This window comes from Ranitomeya imitator, chromosome 4, assembly GCF_032444005.1.
Source record: "Ranitomeya imitator isolate aRanImi1 chromosome 4, aRanImi1.pri, whole genome shotgun sequence".
Classification (NCBI taxonomy): Eukaryota; Metazoa; Chordata; class Amphibia; order Anura; family Dendrobatidae; genus Ranitomeya; species Ranitomeya imitator.
The window spans coordinates 199,873,000-199,890,813 of NC_091285.1; the positions used below are offsets into that span (position 1 = coordinate 199,873,000).

General features: G+C 44.0%; 1 protein-coding gene across 1 annotated transcript in view; it reads left to right on the forward strand.

Annotated features, from left to right (window-relative positions):
• Window positions 1-17,814, forward strand: part of LOC138674028 (tyrosine 3-monooxygenase-like) — a 263,471-nt gene that overhangs the window by 198,352 nt on the left and 47,305 nt on the right. The window contains exon 8 of the mRNA XM_069762003.1: window positions 9,004-9,139. Coding sequence (XP_069618104.1) covers window positions 9,004-9,139 — 136 coding nt within the window. The remainder of the gene's footprint in view (window positions 1-9,003; window positions 9,140-17,814) is intronic.

Sequence of the window (17,814 nt, forward strand, 5' to 3'; positions counted from 1 at the left end):
TTCACGCCCCACCTTTCAGTTTTTGAATTTCCACAAAAATTTAAAATAAGGAATACATTTCCTTCAACTTCACAATTGTGTTCCACTTCTTGTTGAATCTTCACCAAAAATTTACATTTGGTATCTTTATGCTTGAAGCATGATACGTGGGAAAAAGTTGAAAAGTTCCAGGGGGCCGAATACTTTTGCAAGGCACTGTATATACATCAGGGGTGTCAAACTGCATTCCTCGAGGGCCTCAAACCATGCGTGTTTTCAAGATTTCCTTAGCATTGCACAAGGTGCTGGAATCATTCTCTGTAGGTGATTAAATTATCACCTGTGCAATGCAAGGAAATCCTGAATACATGACCTGTTTGCAGCCCTCGAGGAATGCAGTTTGACACCCCTGATATACATCACATAGTATACATGCTGTATATCACACATAGGATACACTGAGACTGTTGTAAATACATCACATATCATACAATGAGACTGCTGGATTCATCAGATGCAATGTACTGAGACTGCAGTACACATCGCATACTATACATTTAGACCAGGGGTGGGCAATTAATTATTCCGAGGGGCCACATGAGAGACCGTGACATTTGTGGAGGGCCGAACCAATAGACTGAAATTAATGAAGCTCAATATTAATATCAACGTATAATTATTAATATAATAATTATAATTAATATTAATTATCACTCAATATTCAGCAGACTTAAGTATGCCGGCATTACCCTATATACTGTTTGAACCCAAATACAGCCTCTTCTATATATCGTATGAGGCCCACCCAGCCTCCCCATGTCCAACATATGAGGTCCACACAGCCTCAGCAAGTCCAGCATATGAGGCCCACACAGCCTCCTCATGTCTAGCATATGAGGCCCACACAGCCTCCCCATGTCCTGCATATGAGGCTCACACAGTCTCCCCATGTTCATAGTAAGACCCCCATAGCTTCCCCATGTCCACAGTAAGATCCCCATAGCCTCTTTATGTCCATAGTAAGACACCCATCGCCTCTCCATGTCCACAGTAAGACACCCATAGCCTCATGTCCACAATAAGACACCCATAGCCTCCTCATGTCCACAGTAAGACCCCCATAGCTTCCCCATGTCCGCAGTAAGACCCCCATAGCTTCCCGATGTCTACTGTAAGACCCCCATAGCTTCCCGATGTGCAGCCAAACATCCCATATACATAAATACTTTAAAAAAAAACACACACTCACCTCAGTCCCATTCCCCGGCACTCTCCTTCATCTCCTGCCTCAATGTGAACTAACTCATCACATCAGTTGTTTCACACACTGATTGGTGGAGGAAGTGGCCTGAGACCCCTCCTCTACCAATGCAGTCAGAGTGGATATACTGTATTTTTCGGACTACAAGACGCACCTAGGTTTTAGAGGAGGAAATTTTGAAAAAAAAGTGAAGTAAAAAGTGTGGTCAATTCTTTACTTAATATCCCCTATCCTGGTATATATGGTCCCCTCATCATCATCCTGATACACATGCCCCCCTCATCCCTACCCTGTATGCATGGCTCCCTATCCCTATCTTGGTATGCATGGATCTCTCATCCCTATTTTGGTATGCATGGCCCCCTCATCCCTATCCTGGCAGGAATGATCACCTTTATACCTATCCTAGTATGCATGGCCCCATCCCTATGCTGGTATGAAGGGCCCCCAACTCGTCCTAGTATGCATGGCCCCCAGCTTTATCCTGGTATGCAGGGCCCCCATCTTGTCCTAGTATGCATGGCCCCATCTCTACTCTGGTATGATTGGTCCTCAATCAGGTCCTGGTATGCATGCCTCCATCCTTATAATTGGCCCCTACTCCCATCCTCATATGCATGGATCCATCAGAAAACATTGAAAAAAAAATTACACTTACTTTTCCGGCTTTCCCTCGCAACATCTTGTTCTGATGACAGCAGCTGCTTTAGGCTTGTAAGCAGAGCATGACAGGGACATCATGCGCTGTTCACAAGCAGAGCACAGCTGCCAGAATACTCACTGCTCTGCATGCCGGGACAGTGCGCGCAGAGAGCAGTGAGTATTCAATGCTCTTCAGAAATGTGCACAGTGTCAGCCGGAGCCTTCCTGCTGCTGCCGGCATTCACTTATGCCGCTACTTAAGAGAAATGAATATTCACCTCTCTCTGGGCATGTCAAAAATTGTTTCTTGCCCAGTCATGGATTACGGCATGGGGCAGAACAATGGATAAGTGAGGCATATTGTTGTTTTTTTATTTTTGGTTTATTACAGGAGAACAAGATCTTCAGTGGAATTAGGCATTAGGTGAGTATAGCTGTGTTTGCTATTTTTAACCCCTTAGTGACAGAGCCAATTTGGTACTTAATGACCAGGCCAATTTTTGCAATTCTGACCACTGTCACTTTATGAGGTTATAACTCTGGAACGCTTCAACGGATCCCGCTGATTCGGAGATTGTTTTTTCGTGACATATTGTACTTCATGTTAGTGGTAACATTTCTTCGATATTACTTGCGATTATTTATGAAAAAAACGGAAATATGGCGAAAATTTTTAAAATTTTGCAATTTTCAAACTTTGTATTTTTATGCCCTTAAATCAGAGAGATATGTCATAAAAAATAGTTAATAAATAACATTTCCCACATGTCTACTTTACATCAGCACAATTTTGGAAACAAAATTTTTTTTTGTTAGGGAGTTATAAGGGTTAAAAGTTGACCAGCAATTTCTCATTTTTACAACACCATTTTTTTTTAGGGACCACATCACATTTGAAGTCATTTTGAGGGGTCTATATGATAGAAAATAATGAAGTGTGACACCATTCTAAAAACTACACCCCTCAAGGTTCTCAAAACCACATTCAAGAAGTTTATTAACCCTTTACGTGCTTCACAGGAACTGAAACTATGTGGAAGGAAAAAATGAACATTTAACTTTTTTTTGCAAACATCTTAATTCAGAACCATTTTTTTTATTTTCACAAGTGTAAAAACAGAAATGTAACCATAAATTTTGTTATGCAATTTCTCCTGAATACGCCAATACCCCATATGTGGGGGTAAACCACTGTTAGGGCGCACCGCAGAACTTAGAAGTGAAGGAGCGCCGTTTGACTTTTTCAATGCAGAATTGGCTGGAATTGAGATCGGACACCATGTCACATTTAGAAAGCCCCTGATGTACCTAAACAGTGGAAACTCCCCACAAGTGACACCATTTTGGAAACTAGACCCCTTAAGGAACTTATCTAGATGTGTGGTGAGCACTTTGAACCCCCAAGTGCTTCACAGAAGTTTATAATGTAGAGCCGTGAAAATAAAAAAATCGCTTTTGTTTACACAAAAATGATCTTTTTGCCCACAAATTCTTATTTTCACAAGGGTAACAGGAGAAATTAGACCACAAAAGTTGTTGAGCAATTTCTCCTGAGTACGTCGATACCCAACATGTGGGGGTAAACCACTGTTTGGGCGCACCGCAGAGCTTGGAAGAGAAAGAGTGCCGTTTTACTTTTTCAATGTAGAATTGGCTGGAATTGAGATTGGACGCCATGTCGCGTTTGGAGAGCCCCTGATGTGCCTAAACAGTGGAAACCCCCCACAAGTGACACCATTTTGGAAACTAGACCCCTTAAGGAACTTATCTAGATGTGTGGCAAGCACTTTGAACCCCCATGTGCTTCACAGAAGTTTATAACGTAGAGCCGTGAAAAAAAAAAATTGCATTTTTTCTACAAAAATGATTTTTTTGCCCACAAATTTTTATTTTCACAAGGGTAACAGGAGAAATTAGACCACAAAAGTTGTTGTGCAATTTCTCCTGAGTACGTCGATACCCAATATGTGGGGGTAAACCACTGTTTGGGCGCACCGCAGAGCTTGGAAGAGAAAGAGTGCCGTTTTACTTTTTCAATGTAGAATTGGCTGGAATTGAGATCGGACGCCATGTCGCGTTTGGAGAGCCCCTGATGTGCCTAAACAGTAGAAATCCCCCACAAGTGACCCCATTTTGGAAACTAGACCCCCCATGGAACTTATCTAGATGTGTGGTGAGAACCTTGAATGCCCAAGTGCTTCACAGAAGTTTATAATGCAGAGCCGTGAAAATAAAATTTTTTTTTTTTTTCCACAAAAAAGATTTTTTAGCCACCAAATTTTTATTTTCACAAGGGTAACAAGAGAAACTGGACCCCAAAAGTTGTTGTCCAATTTGTCCTGAGTATGCTGGTACCCCATATGTGGGGGTAAACCACTGTTTGGGCGCACGGCAGAGCTCGGAAGGAAGGAGCGCTGTTTTGGAATGCAGACTTTGATAGAATGGTCTGCGGGTATTATGTTGCGTTTGCAGAGCCCCTGATGTACCTAACCAGTAGAAACCCTCCACAAGTGACCCCATTTTGGAAACTAGACCCCCCAAGGAACTTATCTAGATGTGTGGTGAGAACTTTGAATGCCCAAGTGCTTCACAGAAGTTTAGAATGCAGAGTCGTGAAAATAAAAAATATTTTTTTTTCCACAAAAAAGATATTGTAGCCCCCAAGTTTTTATTTTCACAAGGGTAGCAAGAGAAATTGGACCCCAGAAGTTGTTGTCCAATTTATCCCGAGTACGCTGATGCCCCATATGTGGGGGTAACTCACTGTTTGGGCGCACGGCAGAGCTCAGAAGGGAGGGAGCACCATTTGACTTTTTGAGCGCAAAATTGGCTGTCGTGTTTGGAGACCCCCTGATGTACCTAAACAGTGGAAACCCCCCAATTCTAGCTCCAACCCTAACCCCAACACACCCCTAACCCTAATCCCAACCTCATCCATAATCCTAATCACTAACCCTAACCATAATCACAACCCTTACCCCAAAACAACCCTAATGTCAACCCTAACCATAACCCTAATCAAAACCCTAAATCCAACACACCCCTAATCCTAATCTCAACCCTAACCTCAAACCTAACCCTAATCCCAATACACCCCTAATCACAACCCTAACCTTAACCCTAATCCCAAACCTAACCCTAATCCCAAGCGTAACCCTAATGCCAACCCTAACCCTAATACGAACCCTAATCCAAACCCTAACCCTAATCCCAGCTCTAACCCTAACTTTAGCCCCAACCCTAGCCCTAACTTTAGCCCCAACCCTAACCCTAGGGCTACTTTCACACTTGCGTCGTTTGGCATTCCGTCGCAATCCGTCGTTTTGGACAAGAAACGGATCCTGCAAATGTGCCCGCAGGATGCGTTTTTTGCCCATAGACTTGTATTGCCGACGGATCGTGACGGATGGCCACACGTCGCGTCCGTCGTGCACTGGATCAGTTGTGTTTTGGCGGAGCGTCGGCACAAAAAAAACGTTCAATGAAACGTTTTTTTGTACGTCGCATCCGCCATTTCTGACCGCGCATGCGTGGCCGTAACTCCGCCCCCTCCTCCCCAGGACATAGATTGGGCAGCGGATGTGTTGAAAAACTACAGCTGCTGCCCACGTTGTGCACAATTTTCACAACGTGCGTCGGTATGTCGGGCCGACGCATTGCGACGGCCCCGTACCGACGCAAGTGTGAAAGAAGCCTAACCCTAAGTTTAGCCCCAACCCTAACCCTAAATTTAGCCCCAACCCTAACCCTAAATTTAGCCCCAACCCTAGCCCTACCCCTAACCTAACCCTACCCCTAACCTAACCCTAACCAAACCCTAACCCTACCCCTAACCCTACCCCTAACCCTACCCCTAACCCTACCCCTAACCCTACCCCTAACCCTAACCTAACCCTACCCCTAACCCTAACCCTACCCCTAACCCTACCCCTAACCCTACCCCTAACCCTACCCCTAACCCTACCCCTAACCCTACCCCTAACCTAACCCTAACCCTACCCCTAACCCTAACCCTAATTTTAGCCCCAACTGCTGTTCTCCTGCCGGCCGGCAGATGGAGACAGATGGCGGGCGCACTGGGCATGCGTCCGCCATGTTCTGCTGCCGGCGGCCAGGAGGAGCAGCAAGAGGATCCAGGGACCTAGGTGAGTATGCTAGGGTCCCCGAATCCCCCTATTTCTCTGTCCTCTGATGTGCGATCACGTCAGAGGACAGAGAATTACACTTTACTTTTTTTTTTTTTTTTTTTGCGGTCGCCGGTAAACAGTTAATTACCGGCGATCGCAAAACAGGGGTCGGTAATACCGACCCTGATCGTGCTCTTTGGGGTCTCAGCTACCCCCGGCAGCCGAGACCCCAAAGATTCTCCCGGTGCCGGCCGGCGGGCGCACTGCGCATGCGCCCGCCATTTTGAAGATGGCGGCGCCCACCGGGAGACACGAAGAGCATCGGGGGAGCTAGGTGAGTATTGGGGGGCCACGTGGGACCCCTTTTCTCTGTCCTCCGATGTGCGATCACATCGGAGGACAGAGAAATTAAAAAGAGATCGCTTTTTTTTTTTTTTTTTTTGCGATCGCCGGTAAACGGTTAATTACCGGCGATCGCAAATGCGGGGTGGGTTAAAAACCCCCCGAATCATGTTCTCTGGGGTCTCGGCTACCCTCGGCAGCCGAGACCCCGGAGAAAAATCGGCCTCTTGGGGGCGCTATGGACTTTTTCCACAACGCCGTTAATTAACGGCGCTGTGGTTTAAGTACCCTTAGCGGCCGCCGTTAAAAGGCGTATCGGCGGTCGCTAAGGGGTTAAATAAAAAAGTAAAAGTGTGTTTTGTTTTATTTCTAGTAAAGGACTTTATTCTGGCTGTGTCTTTATTTACCATATAACTATAGGATTAGTAATGGAGAGGTGTCTTATATATATTGATCCTTAATGTTCTCAAAGAAATCACTGAGGCCCTCACAGAACATCTGTAGTTATACTGAGATTAAATTACACACACGTGGACTCATTTTACTGATACTGCTGCATACATCACATAGAATAGCATCGGCATCCCTGTTCGGAGGTGCCTGAGCAACATATGTAATCAGTTGTTTGATTGCTTGCTTGTTCTCGGGTTCCCAGTGCACGGATCTCAATATACCTGTATTTCAGGTGTATCTTCTAGTATACCCGTCCTGTCTTCCTGTACCTGCCTGCATCTGCCGCACCAGTCTGTATAACAGCTGTAACTGCCTGCACCTGCCATGGCAGTCTGTATACCAGCTGTATCTGCCTGCACCTGCTTTGTCTTCCTGCCGTGCCTGCCTGTACTAGCCAAGTCAATCCTTTCCTGGCCATTCCATATCCCTGCCCCTTTGGGGGCCAGCTGCTTTGTGACCAAGGTGTGTCCTGAAGTAGCACCTTGCATCCATTTGGAGCCAAGTCTAACCACACCTTCAGAGGCTTTAGCGAAGGGTCAGGTGTTCACCTAGTTACGCCCTCTAGGCTGTCCTCAGTCCGCGACACAGTGATTCTACCACTATACTCATTACACAAATGATAGACTGAGACTTCTATATATACTGTGCATCACAGAAACATTATATATATATATATATATATATATAGTGATGCAGTGACCCCTGTAACAGGTAGGGGGCGCTGCATGGTCTCCCCAGTATACGCACAGAGGTGTATTGAGGCAATCGCAGGCATGACTGTGATAATGTGACAAAGTCCGGCATTGTGGTGAATGGCCGATATATGTGTCACAGAGGAGAAGACTCTGCGCTGCCAGCCTGAAGCGATGTGATGCTCTGGGACTTGTAGTCCTATAAGTATAGTGTTGTATGTTTATCATGGGAGGCTGGCAGGGCTAGTTATGTGAGATGGGCGGGACAAACTAGCCACACACCCACTGCCACCCAGGGGAGTGGTTAAAAGGTATATAATGTGACCAGGGTGTGGGTCACATGTTCCTGTGAGGTTCGCTGTGAGTTTCCTGTTTGAAGCCTGTGTTGGAAGACCTGGGAGGAGGCTTCCTGAAGAGCACATGGTGGGGCTTCAGACCTGGAGGCCTGGGGTGTTGGACTGATGTCCTGAATAGCACCTGGACAGGCCACATGCTGGTGTGTTGGGAGGTCCTGGGAGTAGGACCGGATCCCTAAAAAGTGCACAGTGAAAACTGTTGGGGAAGCTACTGTCCTTCGGTGGGTCTGGACTGACTAAGATATGCTGCACAGGCAAGTTGGTGATTCCCGTGAGGCAGCTTTCCTGGAAGACCGGACTGACAAGGAGTCAGCGGGTGGAGCAGGAGCTCCCGTCAGGTAGCTATACAGACTGTGGTACTTGTGATATGAACTGTGTGGTAACCCACGGCAACTGGTCAAAGGTGGACCAGCATGTTTAGTTGCTGCAGACTAAGGATCTGAGACTTGATGTGATGTCCTGGTCTAGTGTGTAAATGGACTGCTCATGATGTGGTTTATGATACCTTAATAAACCGAATAGACTGTATTGTTTGAAAAAACCGTGCCCTTGTACGTTAATCCTGTGCCAAGCGAGTGTCCCCAATACACTCAGTAAGAGCAATATATATATATATATATATATATATGCGCTGCCTATGTACTTTGTGGGAAATTTGACTCAAACTCGATCCTTTGCAGATTGATCGACCTCTCTCTACCAGGTATGGTACTGGTATGATACGTTTAAAAGCCAGAGAGACCATTAATGTAAGAAGAGCAAGGAGGGGAGGAGGTGACAGGGATCAGCTTCTTGGATCCAAAAAACATGGTCCCCAGCTTTTAAATTAATATTTTCTCTTAAATGCAGCAGCTTTTCAGGGTAAAACATATCTGACTGATATGATAGAGCCACTGTCTGATTCATGGTGTTCCATTTAATATCACCTTTTTTTTGGCTAACACAATGCCAGATTACGTTTTACTTTATATAACAATAAAAGCTTAAAATGAAAAATACTGTACTTAAACAAAGCTACATTTTGATAAAATGGGAACTGACCCGAAAAATAATTGTGCTATCCTCTGATAGCAGTGGAAATCACATGTAAATGTTAAAAATCATGTTTTACCTTTAAAATTAAAATCTTGTGCGTGTTGTGTTCTGTTTAGAAAGAACAGGGTTTAAATTGAGACCAGCTGCTGGTTTACTTTCTGCCCGAGATTTCCTGGCGTGTCTAGCTTTCCGTGTGTTTCCATGTACACAGTACCTAAGACATCCTTCATCTGCAATGCATTCACCTGAACCGTAAGTAAAATTTAATAAATGAAAAAGAAAGCTTTTTTGCGTGTTATATTTGCTCAATTTCACAACTGTATATGCCATAACAATGCACCTGGCTGTTGCCACATATTTAAGTGCTTGTTTGTACCCACCAAACAAGGTAGCATTCTTGGTTATGCTTTTTGCTAGGTAAGGAAGAATAGTGTTTAATTTGCGCCAAAGCCTGTTTTTGCCTTCGTGACCGGGCCAATTTTTTCAATCCTGACCAGTGTCAATTTATGAGGTCATAACTCTAGAAAGCTTCAAGGGATGCCGGTGATTCTGAGACTGTTTTCTTGAAACATATCGCACTTTATGATAGTGGTAAAATTTCTTTGATATGACTTGCGTTTAGTTAGCAAAATTTTTAACAGTTTTGAAATTTTCAGAGAGTCATATCACACAAAATAGTTAATAAATAACATTTCACATATGTCTACTTTACATTAGCACAATTTTTGAAACATAATTTGTTTGCTAGGAAGTTATAAGGGTTTAAAGTTGACCAACGATTTCTCATTTTTCCAACAAAATTTACAAAACCATTTTTTTAAGAACCACCTCACATTTGAAGTAAGTTTGCGGGGTCAATATGACAGAAAATACCCAAAAGTGACACCAGTCACGGTGCTCAAAACCATGTTCAAGAAGTTAATTAACCCTTTATGTGCTTCATAGGATTTCAGGCACATGGAAGGAAAAAACTTTTTTTCACAAACATTTTCATTCAGAACCAAATTTTTTTAATTTCCCAAGTGTAAAAGGAGAAAATGAACCACAAAAATTGTTGTGCAATTTCACCTGAATATATGGGGGTAAACCACTGTTTGGGCACACGGCAGAGCTCGGAAGGGAAGGAGCGCTGTTTGACTATTTCAATGCAGAATTGGCTGGAATTGAGATCGTACACCATGTCGCGTTTGGAGAGCCCCTGAAGTGCCAAAACAGTGGAAACTAGACCCCCCGAAGAACTTATCTAGATGTGTTGTGAGCACTTTGAGCCCCTAAGTGCTTCACTAAAGTTTTTAATGTAGAGCTGTGAAAATAAAAAATATTTTTTTCCAAAAATTATCTTTTAGCCCCCAATTTTTTATTTCTCAAGAAGAACAGGAGAAATTGGACCGCAAAAGTTGTTGTCCAATTTGTCCTGAGTACACTGGAACCCCATATGAGGGAGAAAACTACTGTTTGGGCACACGTCGGGGCTCGGAAAGGAAGTAGTGATGTTTTGGAATTTGTTGGGATAGTCTGCGGGTGTCATGATGCATTTGCAGAGCCCCTGATGTGCGTAAAGAGTAGAAACCCCCCACAAGTCACACCATTTTGGAAATTAGACCCCCCCCCCAAGGAACCTGTCTAGATCTGTGGTGAGCACTTTGAACCCCCAAGTAACATAGTAACATAGTTAGTAAGGCCGAAAAAAGACATTTGTCCATCCAGTTCAGCCTATAGTCCATCATAATAAATCCCCAGATCTACGTCCTTCTACAGAACCTAATAATTGTATGATACAATATTGTTCTGCTCCAGGAAGACATCCAGGCCTCTCTTGAACCCCTCGACTGAGTTCACCATCACCACCTCCTCAGGCAAGCAATTCCAGATTCTCACTGCCCTAACAGTAAAGAATCCTCTTCTATGTTGGTGGAAAAACCTTCTCTCCTCCAGACGCAAAGAATGCCCCCTTGTGCCCGTCACCTTCCTTGGTATAAACAGATCCTCAGCAAGATATTTGTATTGTCCCCTTATATACTTATACATGGTTATTAGATCGCCCCTCAGTCGTCTTTTTTCTAGACTAAATAATCCTAATTTCGCTAATCTATCTGGGTATTGTAGTTCTCCCATCCCCTTTATTAATTTTGTTGCCCTCCTTTGTACTCTCTCTAGTTCCATTATATCCTTCCTGAGCACCGGTGCCCAAAACTGGACACAGTACTCCATGTGCGGTCTAACTAGGGATTTGTACAGAGGCAGTATAATGCTCTCATCATGTGTATCCAGACCTCTTTTAATGCACCCCATGATCCTGTTTGCCTTGGCAGCTGCTGCCTGGCACTGGCTGCTCCAGGTAAGTTTATCATTAACTAGGATCCCCAAGTCCTTCTCCCTGTCAGATTTACCCAGTGGTTTCCCATTCAGTGTGTAATGGTGATATTGATTCCTTCTTCCCATGTGTATAACCTTACATTTATCATTGTTAAACCTCATCTGCCACCTTTCAGCCCAAGTTTCCAACCTATCCAGATCCATCTGTAGCAGAATACTATCTTCTCTTGTATTAACTGCTTTACATAGCTTTGTATCATCTGCAAATATCGATATTTTACCGTGTAAACCTTCTACCAGATCATTAATGAATATGTTGAAGAGAACAGGTCCCAATACTGACCCCTGCGGTACCCCACTGGTCACAGCGACCCAGTTAGAGACTATACCATTTATAACCACCCTCTGCTTTCTATCACTAAGCCAGTTACTAACCCATTTACACACATTTTCCCCCAGACCAAGCATTCTCATTTTGTGTACCAACCTCTTGTGCGGCACGGTATCAAACGCTTTGGAAAAATCGAGATATACCACGTCCAATGACTCACCGTGGTCCAGCCTATAGCTTACCTCTTCATAAAAACTGATTAGATTGGTTTGACAGGAGCGATTTCTCATAAACCCATGCTGATATGGAGTTAAACAGTTATTCTCATTGAGATAATCCAGAATAACATCCCTCAGAAACCCTTCAAATATTTTACCAACAATAGAGGTTAGACTTACTGGCCTATAATTTCCAGGTTCACTTTTAGAGCCCTTTTTGAATATTGGCACCACATTTGCTATGCGCCAGTCCTGTGGAACAGACCCTGTCGCTATAGAGTCTCTAAAAATAAGAAATAATGGTTTATCTATTACATTACTTAGTTCTCTTAGCACTCGTGGGTGTATGCCATCCGGACCCGGAGATTTATCTATTTTAATCTTATTTAGCCGGTTTCGCACCTCTTCTTGGGTTAGATTGGTGACCCTTAATATAGGGTTTTCATTGTTTCTTGGGATTTCACCTAGCATTTCATTTTCCACCATGAATACCGTGGAGAAGAAGGTGTTTAATATGTTAGCCTTTTCCTCGTCATCTACAACCATTCTTTCCTCACTATTTTTTAAGGGGCCTACATTTTCAGTTTTTATTCTTTTACTATTGATATAGTTGAAGAACAGTTTGGGATTAGTTTTACTCTCCTTAGCAATGTGCTTCTCTGTTTCCTTTTTGGCAGCTTTAATTAGTTTTTTAGATAAAGTATTTTTCTCCCTATAGTTTTTTAGAGCTTCAATGGTGCCATCCTGCTTTAGTAGTGCAAATGCTTTCTTTTTACTGTTAATTGCCTGTCTTACTTCTTTGTTTAGCCACATTGGGTTTTTCCTATTTCTAGTCCTTTTATTCCCACAAGGTATAAACCGCTTACACTGCCTATTTAGGATGTTCTTAAACATTTCCCATTTATTATCTGTATTCTTATTTCTGAGGATATTGTCCCAGTCTACCAGATTAAGGGCATCTCTAAGCTGGTCAAACTTTGCCTTCCTAAAGTTCAGTGTTTTTGTGACTCCCTGACAAGTCCCCCTAGTGAAAGAAAGGTGAAACTGCACAATATTGTGGTCGCTATTTCCTAGATGCCCAACCACCTGCAGATTTGTTATTCTGTCAGGTCTATTAGATAGTATTAGGTCTAAAAGTGCTGCTCCTCTGGTTGGATTCTGCACCAATTGTGAAAGATAATTTTTCTTGGTTATTAGCAGAAACCTGTTGCCTTTATGGGTTTCACAGGTTTCTGTTTCCCAGTTAATATCCGGGTAGTTAAAGTCCCCCATAACCAGGACCTCATTATGGGTTGCAGCTTCATCTATCTGCTTTAGAAGTAGACTTTCCATGGTTTCTGTTATATTTGGGGGTTTGTAACAGACCCCAATGAGAATTTTGTTACCATTTTTCCCTCCATGAATTTCGACCCATATGGACTCGACATCCTCATTTCCTTCGCTAATATCCTCCCTTAAAGTGGACTTTAGACAAGACTTTACATAGAGACAAACCCCTCCTCCTCTCCGATTTTTACGATCCTTTCTAAACAGACTGTAACCCTGTAAGTTAACTGCCCAGTCATAGCTTTCATCTAACCATATCTCGGTTATTCCCACTATGTCAAGGTTACCTCTAGATATTTCTGCTTCTAGTTCTTCCATCTTGTTTGTCAGGCTTCTGGCGTTTGCGAGCATGCAGTTTAGAGGATTTTGTTCCAATCTCCTCGCTGTGGATTGTTATAGAAATGTTCTTACCTCCCATCTGAGTATGTTTTCCTGGGTCTTCTTTGTTCAAGTCTAATGTTTTTCTTCCCGTCCCCTCTTCTTCTAGTTTAACGCCCTCCTGATGAGTGTAGCGAGTCTTCTGGCGAATGTGTGTTTCCCAGGTTTGTTGAGGTGTAGTCCGTCTCTGGCGAGGAGTCCATCGTACCAGTAATTCCCACCGTGGTCCAGGAATCCGAATCCTTGTTGTCTGCACCATCGTCTTAGCCAGTTGTTTGCATCAAGGATCCTGTTCCATCTCCTGGCGCCATGCCCATCTACTGGAAGGATAGAAGAAAAAACTACCTGTGCATCCAGTTCCTTTACTTTCTTCCCCAACTCTTCAAAGTCTTTGCAGATTGTCGGTAGATCCTTCCTTGCCGTGTCATTGGTGCCAACATGTATCAGAAGAAATGGGTGGACGTCCTTGGAGCTGAAGAGCTTTGGTATCCTATCGGTCACATCCTTGATCATCGCACCTGGAAGGCAGCATACTTCTCTTGCAGTTATGTCCGGTCTGCAGATGGCTGCTTCTGTGCCTCTCAGTAGTGAGTCTTCCACCACCACCACTCTTCATTGCTTCTTGGCTGTACTTTTTGCTGTCACTTGTTGCTGTGTGCCCTTTTCTTTTTTGCTTGCTGGTATTGCTTCATCCTTAGGTGTGCCATCTACATCCTCTACAAAGATTTGATATCGTTCTTCAGTTGTGTGGTTGGTGATTTCTCCATGGTCTTCTTGCTTCTTTTGGCCACATGCTTCCACTCATCTGCTTTTGGAGGTTCTCTGACATTTTTTTCACCTTCTGTGGCCAGTAGAGATGCTTCTGTTCTGTCTAGAAAGTCTTCATTCTCTTTGATGAGTTTCAAAGTTGCTATTCTTTCTTCCAGACCCCGCACCTTTTCTTCTAAAAGGGCCACTAGTCTACACTTCTGACAGGTGAAATTGGATTCTTCTTCTGGTCGATCTGTGAACATGTAGCACATGCTGCAGCTCACCATGTAGGTTGTCACATCTGCCATGTTGCTCCTAGATCCTGATGACTTGCTGTGTGTTTTCCTTCTTGTGTAATCTACTCAGCCAAGCTCTCTTGCAATAATATCCTACAGGCAAAACGATCTTCTAGCTTAGGGAGACTTCGCTTTTCCCAGAAGGCACCTGGAATATGCAAATTAGTCTCCTCAAGCTTGAATCCCTGGTTTGGTGATGCTTTCCAAGCAGCTGGTCCCGGCTGTACCCAACGATCTTCTAGCTTAGGGAGACTTCGCTTTTCCCAGAAGGCACCTGGAATATGCAAATTAGCCTCCTCAAGCTTGAATCCCTGGTTTGGTGATGCTTTCCTAGCAGCTGGTCCCGGCTGTACCCAACGATCTTCTAGCTTAGGGAGACTTTGCTTTTCCCAGAAGGCACCTGGAATATGCAAATTAGCCTCCTCAAGCTTGAATCCCTGGTGTTTTACTAAAGATTATAATGTAGAGCTGTGAAAATAAAATTCATTTTTCTTTCCAGAAAAATGATCTTTTAGCCCCTATTTTTTTATTTTCCCAAGGGTAACAGGAGAAATTGGAGCCCAAAAGATGTTGTCCAATTTGTCCGGAGTATGCTGGTACCCTATATGTGGGAGAAAGCTACTGTTTGGGCACACGTCGGGGCTTGGAAGGGAAATAGTGATGTTTTGGAAAGCAGACTTTGTTGGGATAGTCTGCGGGCACCATGTTGCATTTGCAGAGCCCCTGATGTGCCAAAAGAGTAGGACCCCCCCACAAGTCACACCATTTTGGAAACTAGACCACCCAAGGAACTTATCTAGATGTGGGGTGAGCACTTTGAACCCTCAAGTGTTTAAATAAAGTTTATAATGCAGAGCCGTGAAAAAAAAAATCTTTTTTTTTCACAAAAATGATCTTTTAGTCTCCAAATTTTTTTATTTTCACCAGGGTAACAGAAGAAATTGGACCCCAAAAGTTGTGCAATTTGTCCTGGGTACGCCGATACCCCGTGTTTGAGGAAAAAACACTGTTTTGGACACAGCAGAGCTCGAAAGAGAAGGAGCGCCATTTGACTTTTTCAACGTAAAATTGGCTGTCGCGTTTGGAGAGCTCCTGATGTGCCTTAACAGTGCAAGTTCTTCAAAAGTTCATAATTTAGAGCTATGAAAATAAAAATTATATTTTTTCCACAAAAATAATCTTTTTACCCCAACATATTTATTTTCCCAAGGGTAACAGGAGAAATTATACTCCCAAAGTTGTTGTGCAATTTGTCCTGAGTATGCTTATACCCCATATGTGGGGGGAACCACCTCTTGGGCGCATGGCAGAGCTTGGAAGGGAAGGAGCAACGTTTGGCATGCAGACTTAGATGGAATGGTCTGCAGGCGTCATATTGCATTTGCAGAGCCCCTAATGTACTTAAACAGTAGAAACCCCCCACAAGTGACCCCATATTGGAAACTAAACCCCCCAAGGAACTTATCTAGATGTGTTGTGAGAACTTTGAACCCCCAAGTGTTTCACTACAGTTTATAACGCAGAGCCATGAAAATAAAAAATCATTTTTTCCACAAAAATTATTTTTTAGCCCTCAGTTTTGTATTTTCCCAAGGGTAACAGGAGAAATTGGACTCAAAAATTGTTGTCCAATTTGTCCTGAGTACGCTGATACCCCATATGTGGGGGTAAACCACTGTTTGGGCGCACGGCAGAGCTCGGAAGGGAAGGAGCACTGTTTCACTTTTTCAATGCAGAATTGGCTGGAATTGAGATCAGATGCCATGTTGCATTTGGAGAGCCCCTGATGTGCCTAAACAGTGGAAACTCCCAATTCTAATTCCAAGCTTAACCCCACAACACCTATAACCCTAATACGAACCCTAACTGTAACCCTAACCACAACCCTAACACCAACATACCCCTAACCCTAATCCCAACCATAACCCCAACCACAACCCTAACCTCAACACACCCCTAACCCTAATCCCAACCCTAGCCCCAACTCTAACCCTAACTTTAGTCCCAACCCTAACTTTAGCCTAAAACTAACCCTAACTTTAGCCCAACTCTAATCTTAACTTTAGCCTAACACTAACCCCAACATTAGCCTAACCCTAACCCTATATTTAGCCTAACACTAACCCTAACTATAGCACGAACCCTAACCTGACTTATCTATTTTTTTCCTTTATAACAAGATCGCTGACTGGCACAGCTGTTGCCAGCAGCACTTGTTGTTAGGGGTAGCGTAACGCACTGAGTATAGGAAGGAAATAACAAGATGCATTCGCAGCCAGAGGGGTCCACCGTGCAGAGATATCTGCTGCAAAGTAATTGGCGGCACTATATGGCTTTATAAGCTAACTCTGTTAACTTCACAGAATCGCAAAGATATGAAAATGCTGTGCCCTGTTAACCTCACAGAGCATCACAGCTACCTAACTGAGCAAAGAGTGGTCATGCAGACAGCATAGCACACAAACAATTCCTCACCCGAGGTGTCATATTCTAGGGGCTTATTTCAGCCAGGCCCTGAATCCAAGCATACAATACTCTTCACTGGAGGTGACAGTATTCTATGGGCTTATTTCAGCCAACCCTGACCACATGCAGACATGACCAGCAAGTAGCAAAGCTCATAACATAGGTTGATACTAGCGCATGGCCATGCAAACCTTATATAGTTGCTGCAAACAAGGACCTTCCTAGTGTCCAGTTGGAGCTGCTACAGGACCTGAGCGTGTGACCCCCGACCTCCAATGAGAGGTTCTCCCGTGGGCATGCTCATTGTGTACAAAGCAGGACTTAGTCCCAGAAAAGCCTGCTCGCCGCTGACCAGTGCTGGCTACAAAAGCAGAGACTGGAAAGGCAGCAGTAACCCTTTGCACAGTATCAAGCTGAGCGAGACGCTGGGACCGACGTCTCAGGCTCCACTGCGGCTGATGCAGAATGGGAGACAGCAGCAGACATGGCTCGAGATTCCCCCTGTGCAGCGGCGGGAACTCGACCCCTAACACTTGTCACATTGTTTCTCCTCTAATCTCTCACTGACAGGAGATCAGAGGAGAAACAGCGTTATTATGAGGCAGATTGCCCAGGAAAGTTTGTTGCTACAACAAACTTTCCCAGTGATTTGTCTCATTGGCTGAGGTGAAGCTGACGTCATCGGGACCTGAACCAATCAGGTCTCGATGAGGACGGGGGTCGCAGGAAGCATTGTGCACCAGAATCCCCTCGTTATAAGGTATGTGGATTCCCATTGAGCACAAAACCGCCGACCGTAGACAAATGAAAGCCCTGCTAGTGCCAACGTTTATCTACGGTCGGTGG